The sequence below is a fragment of the Melospiza georgiana genome, chromosome 2 (assembly GCF_028018845.1).
Source record: "Melospiza georgiana isolate bMelGeo1 chromosome 2, bMelGeo1.pri, whole genome shotgun sequence".
Classification (NCBI taxonomy): domain Eukaryota; kingdom Metazoa; phylum Chordata; class Aves; order Passeriformes; family Passerellidae; genus Melospiza; species Melospiza georgiana.
In genome coordinates this window covers 77,679,111-77,696,997 of record NC_080431.1, presented here as the reverse complement: position 1 = coordinate 77,696,997, position 17,887 = coordinate 77,679,111, and the positions used below count along the sequence as shown (strand labels likewise).

Genomic DNA, 17,887 nt, shown 5'->3' with positions numbered 1-17,887 from the left:
CTGGTTATGACCTTCCTGAGCCTTAGCCGCAGGGTTTGACAGATCTCTTTGTCTCACCGCCACGAGGCTCATAGTCTTAGTGGAAATCCTTAATCCCTGTGTCTAGACCAGGCTATTTCCACACTTTCTGTGAAGTAGAACACAAGCTTGGATGGGATGGTGTATGGTGCCCATGCCACATGTTTGGAAGTAGCCAGGGTGTTAGATAAGAATTGCTGCTCTTGAGGCAGTGATGGGTGTAGAGACGTGCTTGTCTGGATGGCACGTTCTCAGCAGAATATGGGGCTGAGCTGTGTGTGCTCCAAGTGTCTGACCAAGCCAGCAATCTCCAACCCCACTTCCTATATACCAGTGTTGATATCCAGAGGAGCTGATAGAAGCAGGTATAATTAGGCTGATGTATCATCAGCAAGGCTGGGACCCAGCTTTCCAACTGGATCAGTGGGAGCCTTCAGCTCTCTATGCCCACCTCAGAGAGCTTTTTCTCTTCTGCTGATGGCAGTCAGACACAGGATACCTGGGGACAACAGGATAACTGTAGGTCACAAGGCTCAGCACTGAGTCATAGAATATGACAAAGGGCAGAGCCAGATCCACAAGTTCAGCATCATCCCTTAAACAAAACCTTGCTGATTTTGAGGGAAGTCCTGAGAGCTTAGGGTGCTACCCTGGTGCTCCCTGGCTTTGCCCCATGCAGTGTGTGCCCCGTTTGCCCCCCCAGGGTAACTGCACGACCTGTGATGGCAGAGATGATAGCAAGGAGTACGCCAATATCCGCTCCGCTATGAAGGTCCTCATGTTCACCGACACTGAGAACTGGGAGATCTCCAAGCTGCTGGCTGCCATCCTGCACATGGGCAACTTGCAGTATGAAGGTAAAAGGACAAAATACATGGTCCAGTGCATTGCTGCTCTTTATTCTGCCTGCTGACAGGGAGCCAAACTTAGGGATGGAGAGCTGTATCCAGAACACCTGTCAGGGTGCCATGCCAGGGACTCAGTGTTTATTATGGCATTGTAAGGACAAGGAATAAGGAATAATTCCACCTGCCCACAGGAGCGCTGCCAGGCTGCAGTGTGCTCAATGACATCCACGTTTCTGAGTGTTGTGAGGTCGAATATGGACAGAGGTTATTCAGTACACTCAGGTTTTACAAAGAGAGACTAATGAAGCGTCTGACAAGTGCCTGTGTGATTGGATATACCTTTGTAAATGTACCAAACAGCTCTGCTGTCAGAAATGACACAGTGATTTAAAAAGCCTCTTCAGAAGACAGAAGCCTAAAGCACTTAGATGCTAAAACATTTCTACATTCTTTACTATCTGGTCTGGCAGAGCAGAGTACAGGTGCTTTGCAGTCAGCAGCAGGACCCCAGCAGATGTGTGAACTTTTCTCTCCCTTCTGATGGCCAGATTTTGCCAAGACATCACAGGAGGCAGTGGAGAATGACCCTTTCCCTCACCCCATCCACTTTCTGCAGAGACATGTCCTTTGCTGATGGCTTTCCCTCTGCCTTTCTTTCCCCAGCTCGGACCTATGACAACCTGGATGCCTGCGAGGTTGTTCAGTCAGCATCGCTCATCACTGCGGCAACATTGCTGGAGGTCAGTGGCCCTGCAGTGCTGCTGGTCCCCTTCTGATTCCATCCCAGCTTTTTAGTATTGTGGCAAACCTTTGTCTGAGCCAGCCTCCCCTTGCACCACCAGCTCTGGGAGGCTGAAGAGGCCTGGATAAGCCATATAGTGTCCTGCATTGGCAGCTTGAACGTGAATGTCTCCATCTGGGCTGAGTAGCCAGAGGAGACTGCAAAGATACCCAGAGGGCTGGAGCACATCTTCTGTGGAGACAGGCTGAGAAATCTGGAGTGTTTCAGTCTGGAGAGGAGAAGGCTGTGGGGACAGCTTAGAGCCCCTTTCAGTACCTAGAGGGACTGCAAGAGAGCTGGGGGTGGGGGGACTTTTGACAAGGACATGGAATGACAAGACAAGGTGGAATGACTTCAAACTGAAAGAGGACAGATTTAAATTAGATATTAAGAAATTCTTCACTGAGGGTGGTGAGGCACTGGAACAGGTTGCCCAGGGATTTTGTGGCTGCTCTACTTGTAGGCATGTTCAAGGCTGGGACTTTGAGCAACTTGGTCTAGCAGAAACTGTTCCTGTTGGGGGGGTGGAACTAGATGATCTTTAAAGGTCCCTTCTAACCCAAAATATCCTATGATTCCATGACTGGGTTATCTGAAGTCTCCTTCATATCAGCAGATAGGAACAGACCCTCTGGTGGGTCTAGCACATGGTACTAGAAAGGGCATCCAGAATACCTCAGTCCCTAAAGTAGGGTGTTTCCCTCAGCGATATAAATAAAGTTCATAATGGTATTTGAGATAGATGTCATATATATTCTGTGTGTCTGAAGAGGGAGGTGAGATGACCCTCAGTGAAATTGTCCATGCAGTGACTGGGGCATTCTTCAGTGGCCTTCTCAAGAGCTAACAGGGGCATCACCTCATCTCCATAGGCACTGCTGGCCCAGAGTGTGATCCACAGTTCTCTGTCCACTTAGACAGTGGACATTTCCCTGATGAAGTATAAAAAAGGATCAAGGTGATGCAAAGCTTTAACCCATGCTGGTAGCATACAGCTTTGCAGGCTTTGCTCTGCCTTCTCATCCTGTGTTCCCCCACCTCGTTAACATCTCATGCTAAATCACAAGAACACCTTCCAGATTAAAATACAGTATAAAAAAATGTTAATTTTTCTCTCTGAAAATGCCTGTGTCTTCATTTGAGGTACCTCCCCTGTACAGCAGCTGTGTTTGATGTTGTCTGTCAGGTTGAGCCTCAGGACGTGATGAACTGCCTTACCAGCCGGACCATAATCACCAGGGGTGAAACTGTCTCCACCCCTCTCAGCATGGAACAAGCACTGGATGTGAGGGACGCTTTTGTAAAGGTAAGTCTCAGGGCATTTCCTTGTGCCTTCTCTTGATAAGCTGAAGAAATTTGCCCCTTCTGAGACTGGAGCATCCACTGCACAGGAAAAGGGTCTCGCTTGGTGCCTGTGTGAGCTCAGATCAGCAAATGCACTTGAAACCATGTTCTACTTGGGATGTACAAAGAGTTGAGGTGGAAGGAATGTATGTCACCTACTCTGCAAGGGATTTGCCATCTGGATTGGGGATTGTCTGTACTCAAAGGGGACCTGCTGAAGGACCCAGCATTCTGAAATGGCTTTTCCTCAGATTCTAGAAAGATCCTCAGGTGCTGTAAATCAGAGCAACTCTACCAACACCTCCAGTACACACACCCAAATTTCAGGATTTGGGAACATAAGCAGCAATAAATACAGCTGAACAACACAAGGCCAGGGATAGAGCAGTCCAGAAGCCATCAGAGCACTTGGAACATCTTGAGGCTTTGGAGTGAAGAAGGTTGATGGGATAGGTGTGGATCACTGGTGTGCTGTTTGCAGCCCCATGTAAAATTGCAAGACAAGAATTATTGGCATGCCTTGACCAACTTGGGTCCTCATTTTATCTGTGGGGAATTGGTCGATCAAGCTGGTTTGAAAGCTAGCTAGCCTGCAGTGTCTTCTCTAGTGGTGACGGGCCTTTGAATTAGTCTCCCCTCTTGGTCACACTACTGTAGCTTATAAAATAAAAATTAACAACAGTTTAAAGCATGAAGTTCTGGAGTTACTGAAGCAGCAATATCTGTGTCATTAGATCATCAGACTGTTCAGCCAGTGCTGCACTGTTTCAGTGAGCACCTTGTTCAAGTGAGCAAGATGTTCTTGCAGTGTAACATGGCTCTGCTCTGCTGATCTGTAGAGAGAAATGTGTGGAAACCAAGGAAAGGACTGTCTGGCTTCACAGCAAGCCCAAAGATCCAAAATGTAGCACTATCCACATTTGGGGGTTTGCTCTCAGTTGTCTTTTAGCTAGGCTTTTGGGTCTGTTTTCCTTGATCTACATAATGGTTCTTGAAGCTTTAAACCATGCCAAGAGTCTGGTACAAACATTGGTGAGCACATCCTCTGGGACTGTCTGGTTGTTGGCCATGCTTTAGGAGAACCTGTGCCATCAAGGGTGAAGTGGTGACGCAGACTAGCAGGACAAACTGCTGAACTGTCTCAGTGAGCTCCATCTTTGGAATGTTGCAGGGAATTTATGGGCGACTTTTTGTGTGGATTGTGGAGAAGATCAATGCTGCAATTTACAGACCTCCTTCCCAGGAACTCAAAAGTATCAGGAGATCCATTGGCCTTCTTGACATTTTTGGCTTTGAGAACTTCACTGTGAACAGGTATGGAGCCTGCAAAAGGAGAACCAGATCTTAATCCTCCTTTACAAGCCCAAGCTCAAGGTCTTGCAGTCCTTTCACCTCTACTGAAGTGAAGTGGACTGGGTAGGACCAAGCCTATTTCTATATGAGAAATTATCAGAGCTAATCAATCAGTTTCTAAATTGATTTAGACCACACACATAACATTGTTTTGGGAAAAAAAAACTGATTGTCTGAACCGATGAGGAAATTCTAAGCCAACAGCAGCTTTACTGAGTGGTTGACAAGATTTGAGAGTATTGCTAAAAGCATGAAGAGAGATGTAGAAAAAATTAACGAGTGTGTATATAAAAAGGCCTTTTCTTGACCTTCCCTCCACAGTTTTGAGCAGCTTTGCATTAACTTTGCAAATGAAAACCTGCAACAGTTCTTTGTGCGCCACGTGTTCAAGCTAGAGCAGGAGGAGTACAACCTGGAGAACATCAACTGGCAGCACATCGAGTTCACGGATAACCAGGATGCCTTGGACATGATTGCCATCAAGCCTATGAACATCATCTCCCTCATTGACGAGGAGAGCAAGTTCCCCAAGGTGTGTTTTTTCTATTCAACCTTGCTGCCAGTGGCCCTCCTGATTTTATCCCCTTTGCACTTGCATGCTGGCAACCTGTGAGAGATCTGCTCAGCCCCAAACACACATTCACCAGTGGCCTGCCTATTTATAGCTTTTTTTGCTCTCTTACATGTTCTTCCGTCAGTGTCACAGAAACAAGTGTTTCTGATGGGAAAATATTCCTGCAAGAGGCTCAAAAACATCTATTGGCAAAGTTTAAGAGAAATAATGTTAAATATACTCCTTTTGGAGCATTATTTTGAATACAGAACTACATACCAATGATATTTAATTAATTTCTGTACTTTTTGCACTTGACATATCTTCTCCAACATATTACTTCTCCACATAAATGTACATTGTCACCAAGTCAAGAAAGAAATGTGCTATTGACTGGAAAATTATTTCAATGGGAACAGCCTTGGTTAAATGTCAGATTTTTTCGTGCATGTACAGGGTACAGATGCCACCATGTTGCACAAGCTGAACTCCCAGCACAAGCTTAACACCAACTACATTCCTCCGAAGAATAACTACGAAACCCAGTTTGGCATTAACCATTTTGCTGGAATTGTTTACTACGAAACAAAAGGTATGGGGCAGCTCCTAGGGCACTGCAGGGGGTGAGGGGATATTCATGGGCAGACAAGCCACTGCTGTGTTGGAGCAGGGCAGCGTGGTAGTCCTTGGTCGTGTCAATGTTTTCCTTTTCTGGCTGCAATGACTTAACCCCCCAGCTGTGCCCATGAGCTGCAGAGTTTGGTGCTGTTTCATTCATGTGTTCCTGTGACAGAATGGCAGTGCTTTGCACCACTGCATCCTCAGTCCAGTCTGAAGATGCACTTCTGTCTTCCTTCTCATGGTCTCTCTCTCTCTGCCCACTCATTACTCCCATTACCTCACCAAGAACATCCAGTAATCCAACAACCCAGAAGCTGCTTGCAGCTCATGTGCTGACCATGTTGCACTGTGTCATCTATGTGTTGTCCCATTATTTCTCTAGGTTTCTTGGAGAAAAACAGGGACACGCTGCATGGAGACATCATTCAGCTGGTGCATTCCTCAAAAAACAAATTCATCAAGCAGATCTTCCAAGCAGATGTGGCAATGGTAATGCAGGCGGGAGAAGATGTTTATTCAGGAGGAGGGGTGTTCCTGGAAGGGGTGGAAGATTTGCAGAGTCATATTGCTCTGATGCTCCTTGGGGTGTTCCAAACCTGCTAGTGAGAGTCAACCATCAGGAAGTGTTAATGCAGTGTCATGGGTGCATCTACATTCGTGCCCCCAGTTCACTGCATTTGGTTCATCAAATATTATTTTTTTGCTATCCTGGCCCCTCAGACTTGTGTAGGGATTGGAACAATCAGGTTTGTGATTGTAGAAATCTGAGAGAAAGTAACTGTGCCTTCCAGTTAGGTCATCCGGATGTGTGTATTATAGAATGAGAAGTAAACTAACAGAGAGTAGGTTTAGATTAGGTGTTAGGAAGTTCTTACCTGTGAGGGTGGTGAGATGCTGATATAGATTGCCCAGAGAAGCTGTGGATGCCCCATCCCTCAAAGTGTTCAGGTGTTCAAGCAATCTGGCCTACTGGAAGGTGTCCCTGCCTATGGCAGGAGGGTTGGAACTAGGTGACTTTGAAGGTCCCTTCAAACCCAGACCTTTCTATGAGTCCAAGTAAAAGCCAAATACTTGTCAACCAGAGTAGAACAAAAGGACAGTCTTGCTGGTCCTTAAGCACCACAAGAAGACTTGAAGGGAACAGTTGTGTTTTACTGTTACAACAGCAGAGAGAGTTATGAAAGCTGAACTTCAAAGCTCCTCTTTCCACATCCCAGTTCTCCAGGAGGTTATGTGTCTACTCCACACTCGGTGTGAGAAAAGACTGTGTGCCCTGAAGTTTCAGAGAAAGGCAGTTACTGCTGAAACCCTTTCCATCCCATTTGAACATTTATTACTGGGATACCAGCTTAAATGCTGAGATTAGTGACCATTTCACTTTAGTAACACAAATGTGCAATATTTTCTTCAAGAAGTTGGACATGTAAATCTCTCTACTCATCCCTGCTCCCAGGATTAAAGTAGAAAGTGTTTTAAGATGTCAATCTTGCAGAATCTGAAAGCCTATACAGATCAGTCACTATGGCCAGATTCCCCAGTCTTTCCCAAGGCAAGAGTCATGGGACTGCAGAGGGTGTGGGAATAACATTTTTCAAAGCAAACACATTTTTTGACAGTCGGAGTCCCATTTCCAAATGCCAGCCAATGCCACTGATGGACCAAGGGATTTAGGGACTTTCAGGAGTGCCAATTTGTAAGTGCTGTATTCCTTTATTTGCCAAGGGAAAGAAATATTTACATTCCCAAGACATTTCTTTGAGTATGCTACATGCTGTTTTTCAAGCCTTGTTCATAAACTTCAGCCATTCAGTTTTACTCCTGATGAAATTAATGGTCATTACCCTTTTGACTTCATTTGGAATAAACGAACATTTATCAATTACTAATTAAGCTACCAATTGGCATGACACTCCTGTTGGGTTCAGAGCTATCCTCAGAAGTGGATACTCCTGTTGAAGTAGACACTAACTCCCTTAGCATCAGTGCTGCTGCTTACTTTGCTTTTGATTGCTTATTCCTTGCTGCTTTTTATTTTTGGTGTAAGCTTTGCAGTTGACCTTGGAAGTGATTTCTTTCTTCTTTGGGCAGAGCAGAGATGCACTCTGGGGCATCAGTGAAAGGGTTTAAACAGTCACACAAGCTTTCTCACAGGGACCCCTACCAAAGCATCTTTAAAATATGCTGGAATTATATTAATAGCAAAGTTGGGATGTCTGCCTGGATGTTGTCTAGGATCTGAGAACTGAAACCTCTGAAAACATTGGATCCCCCCTTTTTTTTAACATAAACTGTTTGAGGTTTTTTTATGGTTTCACTAGACATCTTCAGAATCTGTCCCAAGTGGTGGTCTCTGTGCTTTGATACATTAATGATGCCTGAGTTTCTTTTTGGAATGAGAGATTTTTAGCCCAATGTCATGGAACTGGAAGAAGAGCCAACATCGTGTGCAAGCTCCTCTAGTCATGCACACTGTCGCTGTGAACCTGGAGAGCACTAATTTCCTGAACACCGCCACCAAAATTCTCAACCAAGCAGGATCCAACATGGGGCTGAGATGTTTTTGCCATTGCTTTCCACCAACGTTTATTAATGTCTGCAGCCCCTTTATTAGGACATGTGCCCCAAAAGAAGGAGCAAGTGAGCCTGGGTCACAGAAATTGACTGCACGTAGCAAAGCTCTGTGGTGAAGTGTCCTTGGAATGCCTTGGAGCTGTGCATGCCTTCCCCCAGCTTCAGTGAGGCCCCATGTGTAGGAAATTTCCAGAGACACTTAGGCTTGGTCAATCAAATGTAACATCTCTTAAAGAGAGACAAGTGGCTGTTCTGCTAAGGCCTGAATCAAATCCTGAGGCATTTTGCTCTACACGTTCCAAACTTTGGTCCTCAGGAGCTTATTGATGAGTTTGTAGGATTTTGTGAGTCAGGTACAAGTAAGTCCACATCTACTTTACTTTCAGTCTTTCAGATGGGGCCCTTATATTCCAGAAACTTGAGAAAGCCACAGATCAGAGAAATTTGATAACTGGCTGAGATTGTATATTTGAATGTTGTAGTAACTGTTTGGTCCCTGAAAGACCTAATACCTGTACACAATGAAACCTGTGGGGTGAACTGGGCATTTCTGAAGCACATGGGGCTGTAAAGTCTCATTTATTCATGGTCATCACAGAGAGGGTTTATCTGCATGTGTTTGCTGAACAGGAACATTGCTTTGAGTGGTGCCAGGTGAAATTATGGATTAAGTGGGACTTGTACACTGTTCCTCTGAGGAATCAGCTGGTATGGTCTGGCAGCACTGCTTGTTCAAGGAACAGGTAGAAGGAGCAGTGGAGGATGGAACCCTGTAAAGTGAAAAACAAATGGGAAACTGGGGGGCGGGGTGTCTTTCCCCTTGGCAAAAGTTTAAATTCTATCAAAAATACCTGATTTGGGGATTAAAATTAGGGAGGAAGAGCGAGATTTCTTTACAGTTTTTGTGGTTTGTTCCTGGCACCTTGCCGGCCACTGTATATTGAGAGCAGAGATGTGTGAGGTAGAAGAGTGGGAATGGCTGAAATTGGATAGATAGTGAGGTTTAAAAATGTATAAAGTTTGTTTCCAAGAAGCAAGAGCTGAACACTGGCAGTTACCTCAGAGAAGTGAACATCAAGACGAAGGAAAAAATCCAGGAGAGGGTCATACAAAAATCTAAGAATTAATGCATTTTGTTCATGAGATATATAACAACTGGACTTCCAAGACTAAAAATGTCAGGCTCCCATTTCAGTTATTCCTTCTTTTCACTATTTGCTCTTCTCTGTCTCTGTTTTGTGTTTTGTTTTGTTTTTTTACCTGTGCTTCGTGTAGTTTCTCTGTGGCTATGCATCCAGCACATTTGGCCAGTCGCCCACACCCACACCAAAGGTAAACTGAATACATGAGTTCCTCTTTTGTATACTCACCTCTCCTTGGCAAGGATTGTGCTTTACTCCTGTTGGTTTATTCCTCTTCCTGCACTATCTATAGAGGATCCATTTCAAGTGACCAAATGTTGGAGAGCATTTTTACAGCTTGTTGAATAGGTACAGGGGTATGACTGTGTCACTTAATTCTAGGACGCAACTCAGAAGAACTTTGTAGTGATGGGAATTTGGTTTGGATAAAATCAGAACCAGGCTCAGCCAAGGTTTTGAGGATTTTTTCCTGATATTTGAATCATTCTAAATAACTTCAGATGGATCATCTGGAATTTGGCTGTTGTTTACCGTGGTGCCACCATTGGCTGCAGTGGGACATTATTCCTCCAAACAACTGCAAATCTCACCCTGTGTTACACTTTCTGAGGCAAGACAGCTCACATGCAGAGATCCCTGGATTGTATTTCTGGGTTGTTAGGAAATTATTATGCTATTATTTTTGGAGGTGGAAACATTTTCTTTTTCAGGGGGGACCTCAGATCCAAGCCTTCAAAGACAAGATAATATGAAATTTTGTTGTGATCATCAAAACAGCCTTTTAGCACCTCTTTTGCGTCTTTTCTGTTGCATCTCAACTGCTGACTGGTTCTGATAACTTCCAAACCTTGCTTGCTAGTTATTTGGCCATAAGGTAATATTGTGTGCTAAAAAATTTATGATATAAGCTTTGTGACTGCTCACATTTCCTCAGCCCCTTGATAACTAGAGGATTAGCCTACTTTTCAAAATTCAGCTCTTTGCATGGGGCTGAATTTCATCCCTTTTTACTTCTGCAGTATCTTGGATGTTTGGATTTGGAATTCCAATGAGGAGGATCTGACCCAAAATGACTGAAAGACATTAATTCCAGAGGTGGACTCCTTCCCCTCTGTATCATGGTGAAAATTGTTTCAATTGGAACATATCACTGGGCCTTGCTCTACAGTTGTAAAAAAAAATAATAGTCTTTCCTGAGTTAGGATACAAGAGAGCTGGAGAGGGCCTTGAGGCCTTGAGTGATTGGACAAGGAGAATGGCTTTAAAGTGAAAAGGAAAATGTTTACTTGAGGTATTAGGAAGAATTTCTTTCCTGTGAGGGTGGTGAGGCACTGGCACAGGTTGCCCAGAGAAGCTGTGGATGCCCCATCCCTGGAAGTGTTCTAGGCCAGGCTGGATGGGGCTCTGAGAAACCTGGTCTAATGGAAGGTGTCCCTGCCCATGGCACTGGGGTCAGAACTAAATGAACTTTAAGATCCCTTCCAACCCAAACAATTAATAATTCTGTGATTCTATGGTGGGATTAAATCCAGGAGACAAATGTGCAAAATCTGTCAGAAATGTTTAGACCAGTTTTTTCCTCCGAAGATGTCAACAGGTGATACAGGGAAATGGGAGTTTTGTTGTTATCATAGTTGATCTTACAACTAAACTTTGTGGTTTGTAGGTTTTCTAATGAATAATAATAGTTCATATTTGTTAGACACTGAAGTAAAGGTGGAACAGCCAAGATAAAAATGATTTTTCATATATATATATATACACACATATATGTGTATATATATATATGCATCTCAATAAGCTTGTAGTTCAAAACAGTGATACTTGGCACTGTTATGTAACCCAAGTCACCATTGCATTGGAAGGCACTTTCCAGACTGCACAGCCTTTAGGAGGAAGACTCTCTTCACTATATGATGCTGTAGAATGAGGTGGCCTCAGCTTTCAGTGGTCACCTGAAGGTCACTCCAGTGACATTTCATATAAAAATATTACAAAGAAAAGCATCATTTTGCCCAGAGACTGCATGTCACATTGGCATGGCTCAGTTTAGTGACCATACAATCCTAAAGAGATGGGAGGATGGTCCTTTGTCCAGAACCTTTCCCCAGAGTATTGCTGGTGGCACATGCTTCACCCTCCTTCCCTAGATGTCCTCAAGCATTTCATCTTTCTGCATTTCCACTGAAGCAGGCTGCCATCTCCTGATGTGTTTCTGCTGCACCTGCAGCCTTGTCATTCAAGGAGGAGAAGGTGCAAAGAGACACAAGGAATAACCCCTACCATTTCTGGCTCAGTGACATTTCTCCTTGTAGTTGCAATTCTCCTTGCCTTTTGTCTTGGTGTTACTGCAAACAGCCATGTATGGGTTTGCACTTCCAAAGTTCAGACTGGCTTGAGATGGCAGAAAGAAGCAGAATTGAAGCATGTCTGGATGTCATGCTGGTCTGCACATCATTCTAAACTCTCTTCTGCATGCTCCTTTTCTGTAAATCATCTATTTCTCTTCTTTTTCTTGTTTTGCTCTTCTGTTTTTGAGTGTTTTCCTCCTTTGATGCTAAGTGCAGGCTGAGTGCTGCAGTCTGGGGTACAACACCTGTGAATCCTGCTCATCTTTCCCCATTTTACGCAGGTCTCACCCTCCCTTCTACTGGGCTTTGTATGAACACAAATGAAGAGAGTCTGAGTCCCAAAGATGTTACAGTCTCAGAATTTGAAAGCTAGGAAGTGTCTGGCCAGGGAAAAGCAGTATCAACCCTTTCTCCATCAGTCTATGGGTACTGGGTCTGGCTTTAGCTTAAAAAGTGCTTCTCCTCTGCAGTAAATCCTGTATTATCAGTGCCTTGCTAGGCTGTATTGAGAGGCTGCTCCACTCCTTTTTTTTTTTTTTTTTTTTTTTTAAGTCATTTTGTTGAAGGGTCATTTTGTTGAAGTAAGGGAAGAGGTGTGATTCTCTCCAAGCTGGTGTTGAGGTGAGGCAGAAGAAACCACAATTGAGTGGTGTCACCCATCCCTGAAGGATGAGGCTGATGCAAAACACTTGTCAGGTTATTTATTGTACCTCTGAGAGCCTGAAAAGTGCCCATGGGGTGGTGCCCACCATTGAGAGGGGTCTGTGCACAATTGTCAGGCCCTGAAATGTTGTCCCTGAATGGGATGATGTGGTCTTGACAGGGGGAGCCCAGACTGCTCTGACTATTTGGACAGGAAGACAAGCTGCTCTCTGGTCACTGTCCCTTCCTTCCAACCCCTCCCAGCAAAAAGCCCTCAGATGTAAGGATGGAGATGGCATCACTGCTTTTTTGCCAGATCTGGATGCATGCAGGAAAGAAATGCAAGGCACCAGCAAGCTGGAGAGGCATTTCTTGCTGTCTGGGAGCAAACCACTCGTACATTCCCTTGTAGACCCTTGTACAAAGTTTTGCTCCCTTCCTAACACCATGGCTTAAAAATGATCTCTCCCAGCCAAGCCCAAACTGACTAAAATTTGGCTAACATGCAGTTGTTTCAGACTGCCAGCCCTGCTCCTGCATCTGTTGCTGCTTCCAACCCCTGTGGCTATCCTTCCCCACCTCACAGAGGTGACCTCGTGTGCATAATTAGCAATGTGATGAGAAAACATTCATCAAAGCCTTTCAAACCAGGATTCTTGCTGAAACAGCCTTTTCCTCAGAAAATCTGCAACCAAATAGGAGCATCAGACTCTCCAGTGCTCTGCAGGTAGCAGCTGTATCCATTAATTACCCCAGATTTGTTAACAGTTTGTCCTTCTGGGGAGGATTTTGCTGGGAGAGATTGCTGGTAGCCCCCCATGCTGTTCTTGGCAAGCAGGCCAGGTTTTTGTGGTGTTTGCATGAGCTGGGTTTTCTCTTGTTGGAATTCCATGACGATTTTGTGCTTGTCTTGATTGGGTTTGTCTCAACATCACATCGAGCCTGAGCTGTGTAAACTCTCTGTTCGTGGCAAAGGGGTTGGACTAGAGGGAATGTGTAATCCCTTCTGATCCAAACTATTCTGTGATTCTATGGAATTCCTCAGTTTTGGGGGGTGAGAATGTTAAAGGTTATTAGTGATGTGTGGTGAAGCATATGTAAAAATTTTAGCAAAGTAGAAATAAACACAGTAACAGAAATGTGCAGATAAACACTGCAAAACATGGCAGCAAGGCCAGTGCAGATGAGGATTTTGTGACTCCACACATGGCTTGACCACGTGCAAATAAGAGGATATTTGAAAGAAAAACACATTAAAATCCTGCTGGAATTCTCCCTTTGGGAATTCTCTAGCCATCAGGTCATGTCACAGGTCATGTTACATGCTCAGCCTGTCTTTAGTTGAGAGGGAGTAACCTCCTGGTGCCCAACTCTTCTTCCAGCCCTCCAGCATTACCTGCTGCCCCACAAAGGCTCCCTGGGCACCAGATCCCACTAGACACACAGCACCACTGTGATTGATGTGTAATGAGCTCAGGTAATAGTTTCTGGCACATGAAATGAGCTAGGGATTTGATTTGGAGGTGGTTTAACAAGGTTTTCTCAAAACAGGGAGAAGGGACTATTAAGGGAAACATACACAGTCTCATTTAGAAACACTTGCCCCAAAACAGAGATTGGATTATTAATTTGACCAGGGAAGCTGAACCAAGAAAAATACTCCAAATCTTCCTGATCTCCCTAAATACTCACCTCATTTAGTCTAGTTAATATTCTTCTCCAAAAGCAACTCAAATCTGGGGTAGTACAGACTGAGGAATCTCAGCCGAAGTTTCTGGAACTGTTGCAGAGTCACCCTGCAACAAGCATTCTCCTGGGTTATTTTTTACCCTAAATGAGTCTCTGGTTCTTGTTCCAGGGAGCAGGAGGAGCCCTGCCTGACACGAGGAACCATGACAGAGGATTTGGCATGCCCATGCTGCAATGCATGGGGACAGGGAAGCCCACACTGCTCCTGAGAGCATCCCCGGGCAGGTGCACTGCCCCAGGCTGTAATACAGAGAATTTTGATGGCCCAGAAGAGCCTGTTTGCTCCTATAGACAGATCTTCCTCTTGGCTCTGCACAGGGAAGATGGGTTTTCCAGTCACACAGGGAGGTTCAAGCAGGAGAAATTAAACGATGGCACTTTTCCTGCCTGCACAGAGCCATATGGAGTAGGCTGCCGGTGCCCGGCCATTGCAAGTTCACAGGCTCTGCCCTTCCCCTCTCCTGCCACAACTTTCAGCCACCTCTGGCCCCGCTCCCCCTCCAGCCCTGGCTGTTGCAGGAGGTTCCAGGGGACGTGGCCAGAGGGGAAAGCCAGTGTTATCCTTTCATTTCCTGAGTGCGCTGCTGCGCTGCGGTTTTTCAGGGAGCGGAGACGAGGAAGCGCTCGCCGACGCTCAGCAGCCAGTTCAAGCGCTCCCTGGAGCTGTTGATGAGGACTCTCAGCGTGTGCCAGCCCTTTTTTGTCCGCTGCATCAAGCCCAATGAGTACAAGAAGCCCATGGTAAGTCCTGCTTTTCTCTCCTGGTTGCTTTTTGTATGGGACTGCCCGTGGAGTCATTCTGCCCTGCAGTTACTGGCAAAACTCCTGTGGGCATCAGTGGAGTCAGGATTGAGCCTGCATGCTTGGAAAAGCAACCCACAGCCTGCTGTGCAAGCAACAGAGTCACTAAAGGGTTGAAAAAATCAGGCACTTGCTTTGCAGTCCAACAGCACCCCAAAACGTTTTGCAGGGCATAAAGGCTGACCCTGCCTTTCTTCTCAAGGACAATCTCAAGGAATTCACCCTGCAGACCCTTATCCTATAGGAAATTCCTCTCCATTTCCATAGGGGGTAGGCTCCTTCCTGCCAGAGACTTCAGCTGAGCTATGGGTTTAGTTCTGTGGCAGAGTTCAGTGCTTTCTAAAAATCATCTTCCCATGGGTGTTTTCCTAAAAATCTTTGCTCACAATGGATCTCCCTTATTTTAAATCCTGTTTGGTCATTCCCACTGCCTATTTTTTTTTTTCTTCACCAATTACAAAAGCATGGTTCTAAAAGCAGAGGAAAAAGGGCAAAATAGCACAGAGGAAACATGAGAGGAGTTACCTTGCTCCAGTTCACAATGATTTTCTTCAAAAGCAATGAACATTATGGGGGTAAACTTTTGGGAGCAAATAAGAAGGAGGGAGAGGGCTCTCAACCACCCTGACCACAAACTGCTCATGGAAGGGCTCTCCGAGTTTTGCAGCAGAAGGCAGGTGATAAGGTGGGTGCTGCACACTTTGATGTACTCCCCACACCTTGCAGGATCAGACACTGATGCTGTGAGCAATCACTGTTTCCTGCCTGCCAAACTTAATTGTGGTACTGTTTGGAAAGGAAGAACTTTATTTAATAAATAATCTAGCCAGGGCTGGAGCTTCATCTAAAGTCAATGTCTGTTAGCAAAGCTCAGCTGAGTGCAGAAAAGTATAAAATCCTGAATTTCAGGGCTGTTATCTACAAGCAGTGTTTGTTTGAAACTTATTTTTGCTGTTCAGAGAACCTAATAGGATGTAGAGCAAAAGGTCTGGTGGTCTCTCAGACCATTTCACTGTGCTCTTATCCTGGTTTTGCTGAGAGTAAAAACCAGTTAATGGAATATTTTTGGTAAATGTTTAACAATATGTCTGATGTGTGATTATCATCTGAGCAGAGATTAGAACAAGACCTTCTTTTTGGACATAGGCAATGATGAGAAATAGGTGTACATCCTGAACTGATGTTAGCAAATCATTCTATATGCCCTGATTATGAACTGTTTTTACACCTGGGTGTCTGGAATTCAGTCTGGTATTTTGACTTCTGCATAGGAAGTCTGTATTTCATCAGGTTTTACAAGTACTAAGCCAGAAGTCTCTGTTCAAACTATTTGTCTACAAAACTTTCAGTGAGACAGGAAAACAGTTTGAGGTTTGAAAGAATCAGACAAAGAGAAATTAATCTCCCCATGAAACAAATAAGTGGGTGAGCTCACACTAAACCAGAGACTGCAGTGTGACATGAAATGTGATTTCTTGCTAAATTTAATTGTGGCCTTGGCTTAATAATCCAAAGGAAAAGCAATCCCAGATAAAGGCACACAGAGCTGTGCAGGGTGACTGCAAAAGAGAACATTGTCTGAGAGATCATTTTCTGTCCCTGCCTTTGAAGGAAAACGTACTGATAGTGATAGGAAATGGCATGGCGGAAGTGAAAGGTCAGTGGAAAGTCCTGGCTGTTTGTTACTTTATGTTATTCTAAAACTTTTACTTCCTTCTGAAATGTGCTTTAGCGGGGAAAAAATTGTATTGAGATCCTGGCTGATGTTCTCTGGGTCCATATATCATACCATGCTGCTGCTTCTGAGTATTGTTCTGGTTAGTCCAAGAAAAAGGCGTGGGATGAATTAGATAACAAAACCATCCAAAGAAATTCAAAAATGTCTCCAGCAGCCTGTGCCTCATCAGGCCCATGTGGAGCACAGCACGGTTGCCCATAAGTGCAATGAACTAGCCCTGAAAGATTTGTACTCAAACCCCTGGTGATTTGATTTGGTGTCCTGTAACCCCCGCAGCTGTTTGACCGGGAGCTGTGCGTCCGTCAGCTGCGGTACTCAGGGATGATGGAGACCATCCGCATCCGCCGGGCGGGGTACCCCATCCGCTACACCTTCGTGGAGTTCGTGGACCGCTACCGGGTGCTCATGCCGGGGGTGAAGCCAGCCTACAAGCAGGTAAGAGTCCTCCTTCACAGGCAGGGAGCACTCTCTGCCGGGCAATCTCCAGAGATATTTATGGGGTGTGCCTCCTCTCCAAAATCAACTATGCAACATATGATCCCCCAGTGTCACAGTGGTGCTCTGGGCTTTCCAAGTGAAGAAAAATGGTTACAGGGCTGGCAGGGACAGGTACCGTATTCAGGCTGTCTCACTCATCTTAAACAAAGTGACAGTAAAGCCATAAAAAGCTCGTTAGCAGAAAACTGCAGGATTTGGGACCAGAAGAGGTTTACACTGGGCCTGGGAGGAGCAGTGGATGAGTCTGGTCCTGGTGAATCCCAGCTCCTTTTCTGTCAGGGTGACCTGCGTGGGACCTGCCAGCGCATTGCTGAAGCAGTGCTGGGGAAGCATGATGACTGGCAGATTGGCAAGACAAAGATATTTCTAAAGGTGGGTGGTTCTCCACATTCCCTCTTGGGATCCATCTTGGATCCTTGCCTCTGGAGGTGTCTCCTACCATTTCCTTTCCATCACAAGACATACCCCTTTTCCATGGTCTCTGGGCTGGCATGTCAGTGGGTAGACCTTGGCTTAAGACAGAACATTTGGGGCCGGTTTAGGAGCAGCAGGCAGGAGGAGGTGCTGACATGGTGCCAGCTCTGATGCATTCACAAATCCATACCGACACAAAAGTGATCACATCCAGTGCACAGCCTTTTCCCTCCTGGGCTGAGTGGTTCAGCTACCTCTCCTGCCTTCACCCAAAAGGCACAGCAGCAGGAGGGATGCCCATGCAGAGCCCTGCAGAGAGAGGGACATGAGCACAACAGATTCATTTTTCTTCTGCACATTCTTGCGCAACCCAAGATGTGCCTACAGTCTCCTTTTCTGCATCAGTCCAGCTAAAGCAGAGCAGTCCAACACTGCAGGTCCCCTGCAGCCCCTTACACACTCA

General features: G+C 45.3%; 1 protein-coding gene across 1 annotated transcript in view; it reads left to right on the top strand.

Moving 5' to 3' along the window:
- The window catches only part of MYO7A (myosin VIIA), a 99,052-nt gene that overhangs the window by 50,126 nt on the left and 31,039 nt on the right, over positions 1–17,887 (top strand). Inside the window, exons 10-20 of the mRNA XM_058018514.1 lie at positions 722–875; positions 1,530–1,630; positions 2,840–2,953; positions 4,163–4,305; positions 4,666–4,876; positions 5,354–5,489; positions 5,901–6,007; positions 9,365–9,421; positions 14,577–14,714; positions 16,789–16,947; positions 17,290–17,382. Coding sequence (XP_057874497.1) covers positions 722–875; positions 1,530–1,630; positions 2,840–2,953; positions 4,163–4,305; positions 4,666–4,876; positions 5,354–5,489; positions 5,901–6,007; positions 9,365–9,421; positions 14,577–14,714; positions 16,789–16,947; positions 17,290–17,382 — 1,413 coding nt within the window. The remainder of the gene's footprint in view (positions 1–721; positions 876–1,529; positions 1,631–2,839; positions 2,954–4,162; positions 4,306–4,665; positions 4,877–5,353; positions 5,490–5,900; positions 6,008–9,364; positions 9,422–14,576; positions 14,715–16,788; positions 16,948–17,289; positions 17,383–17,887) is intronic.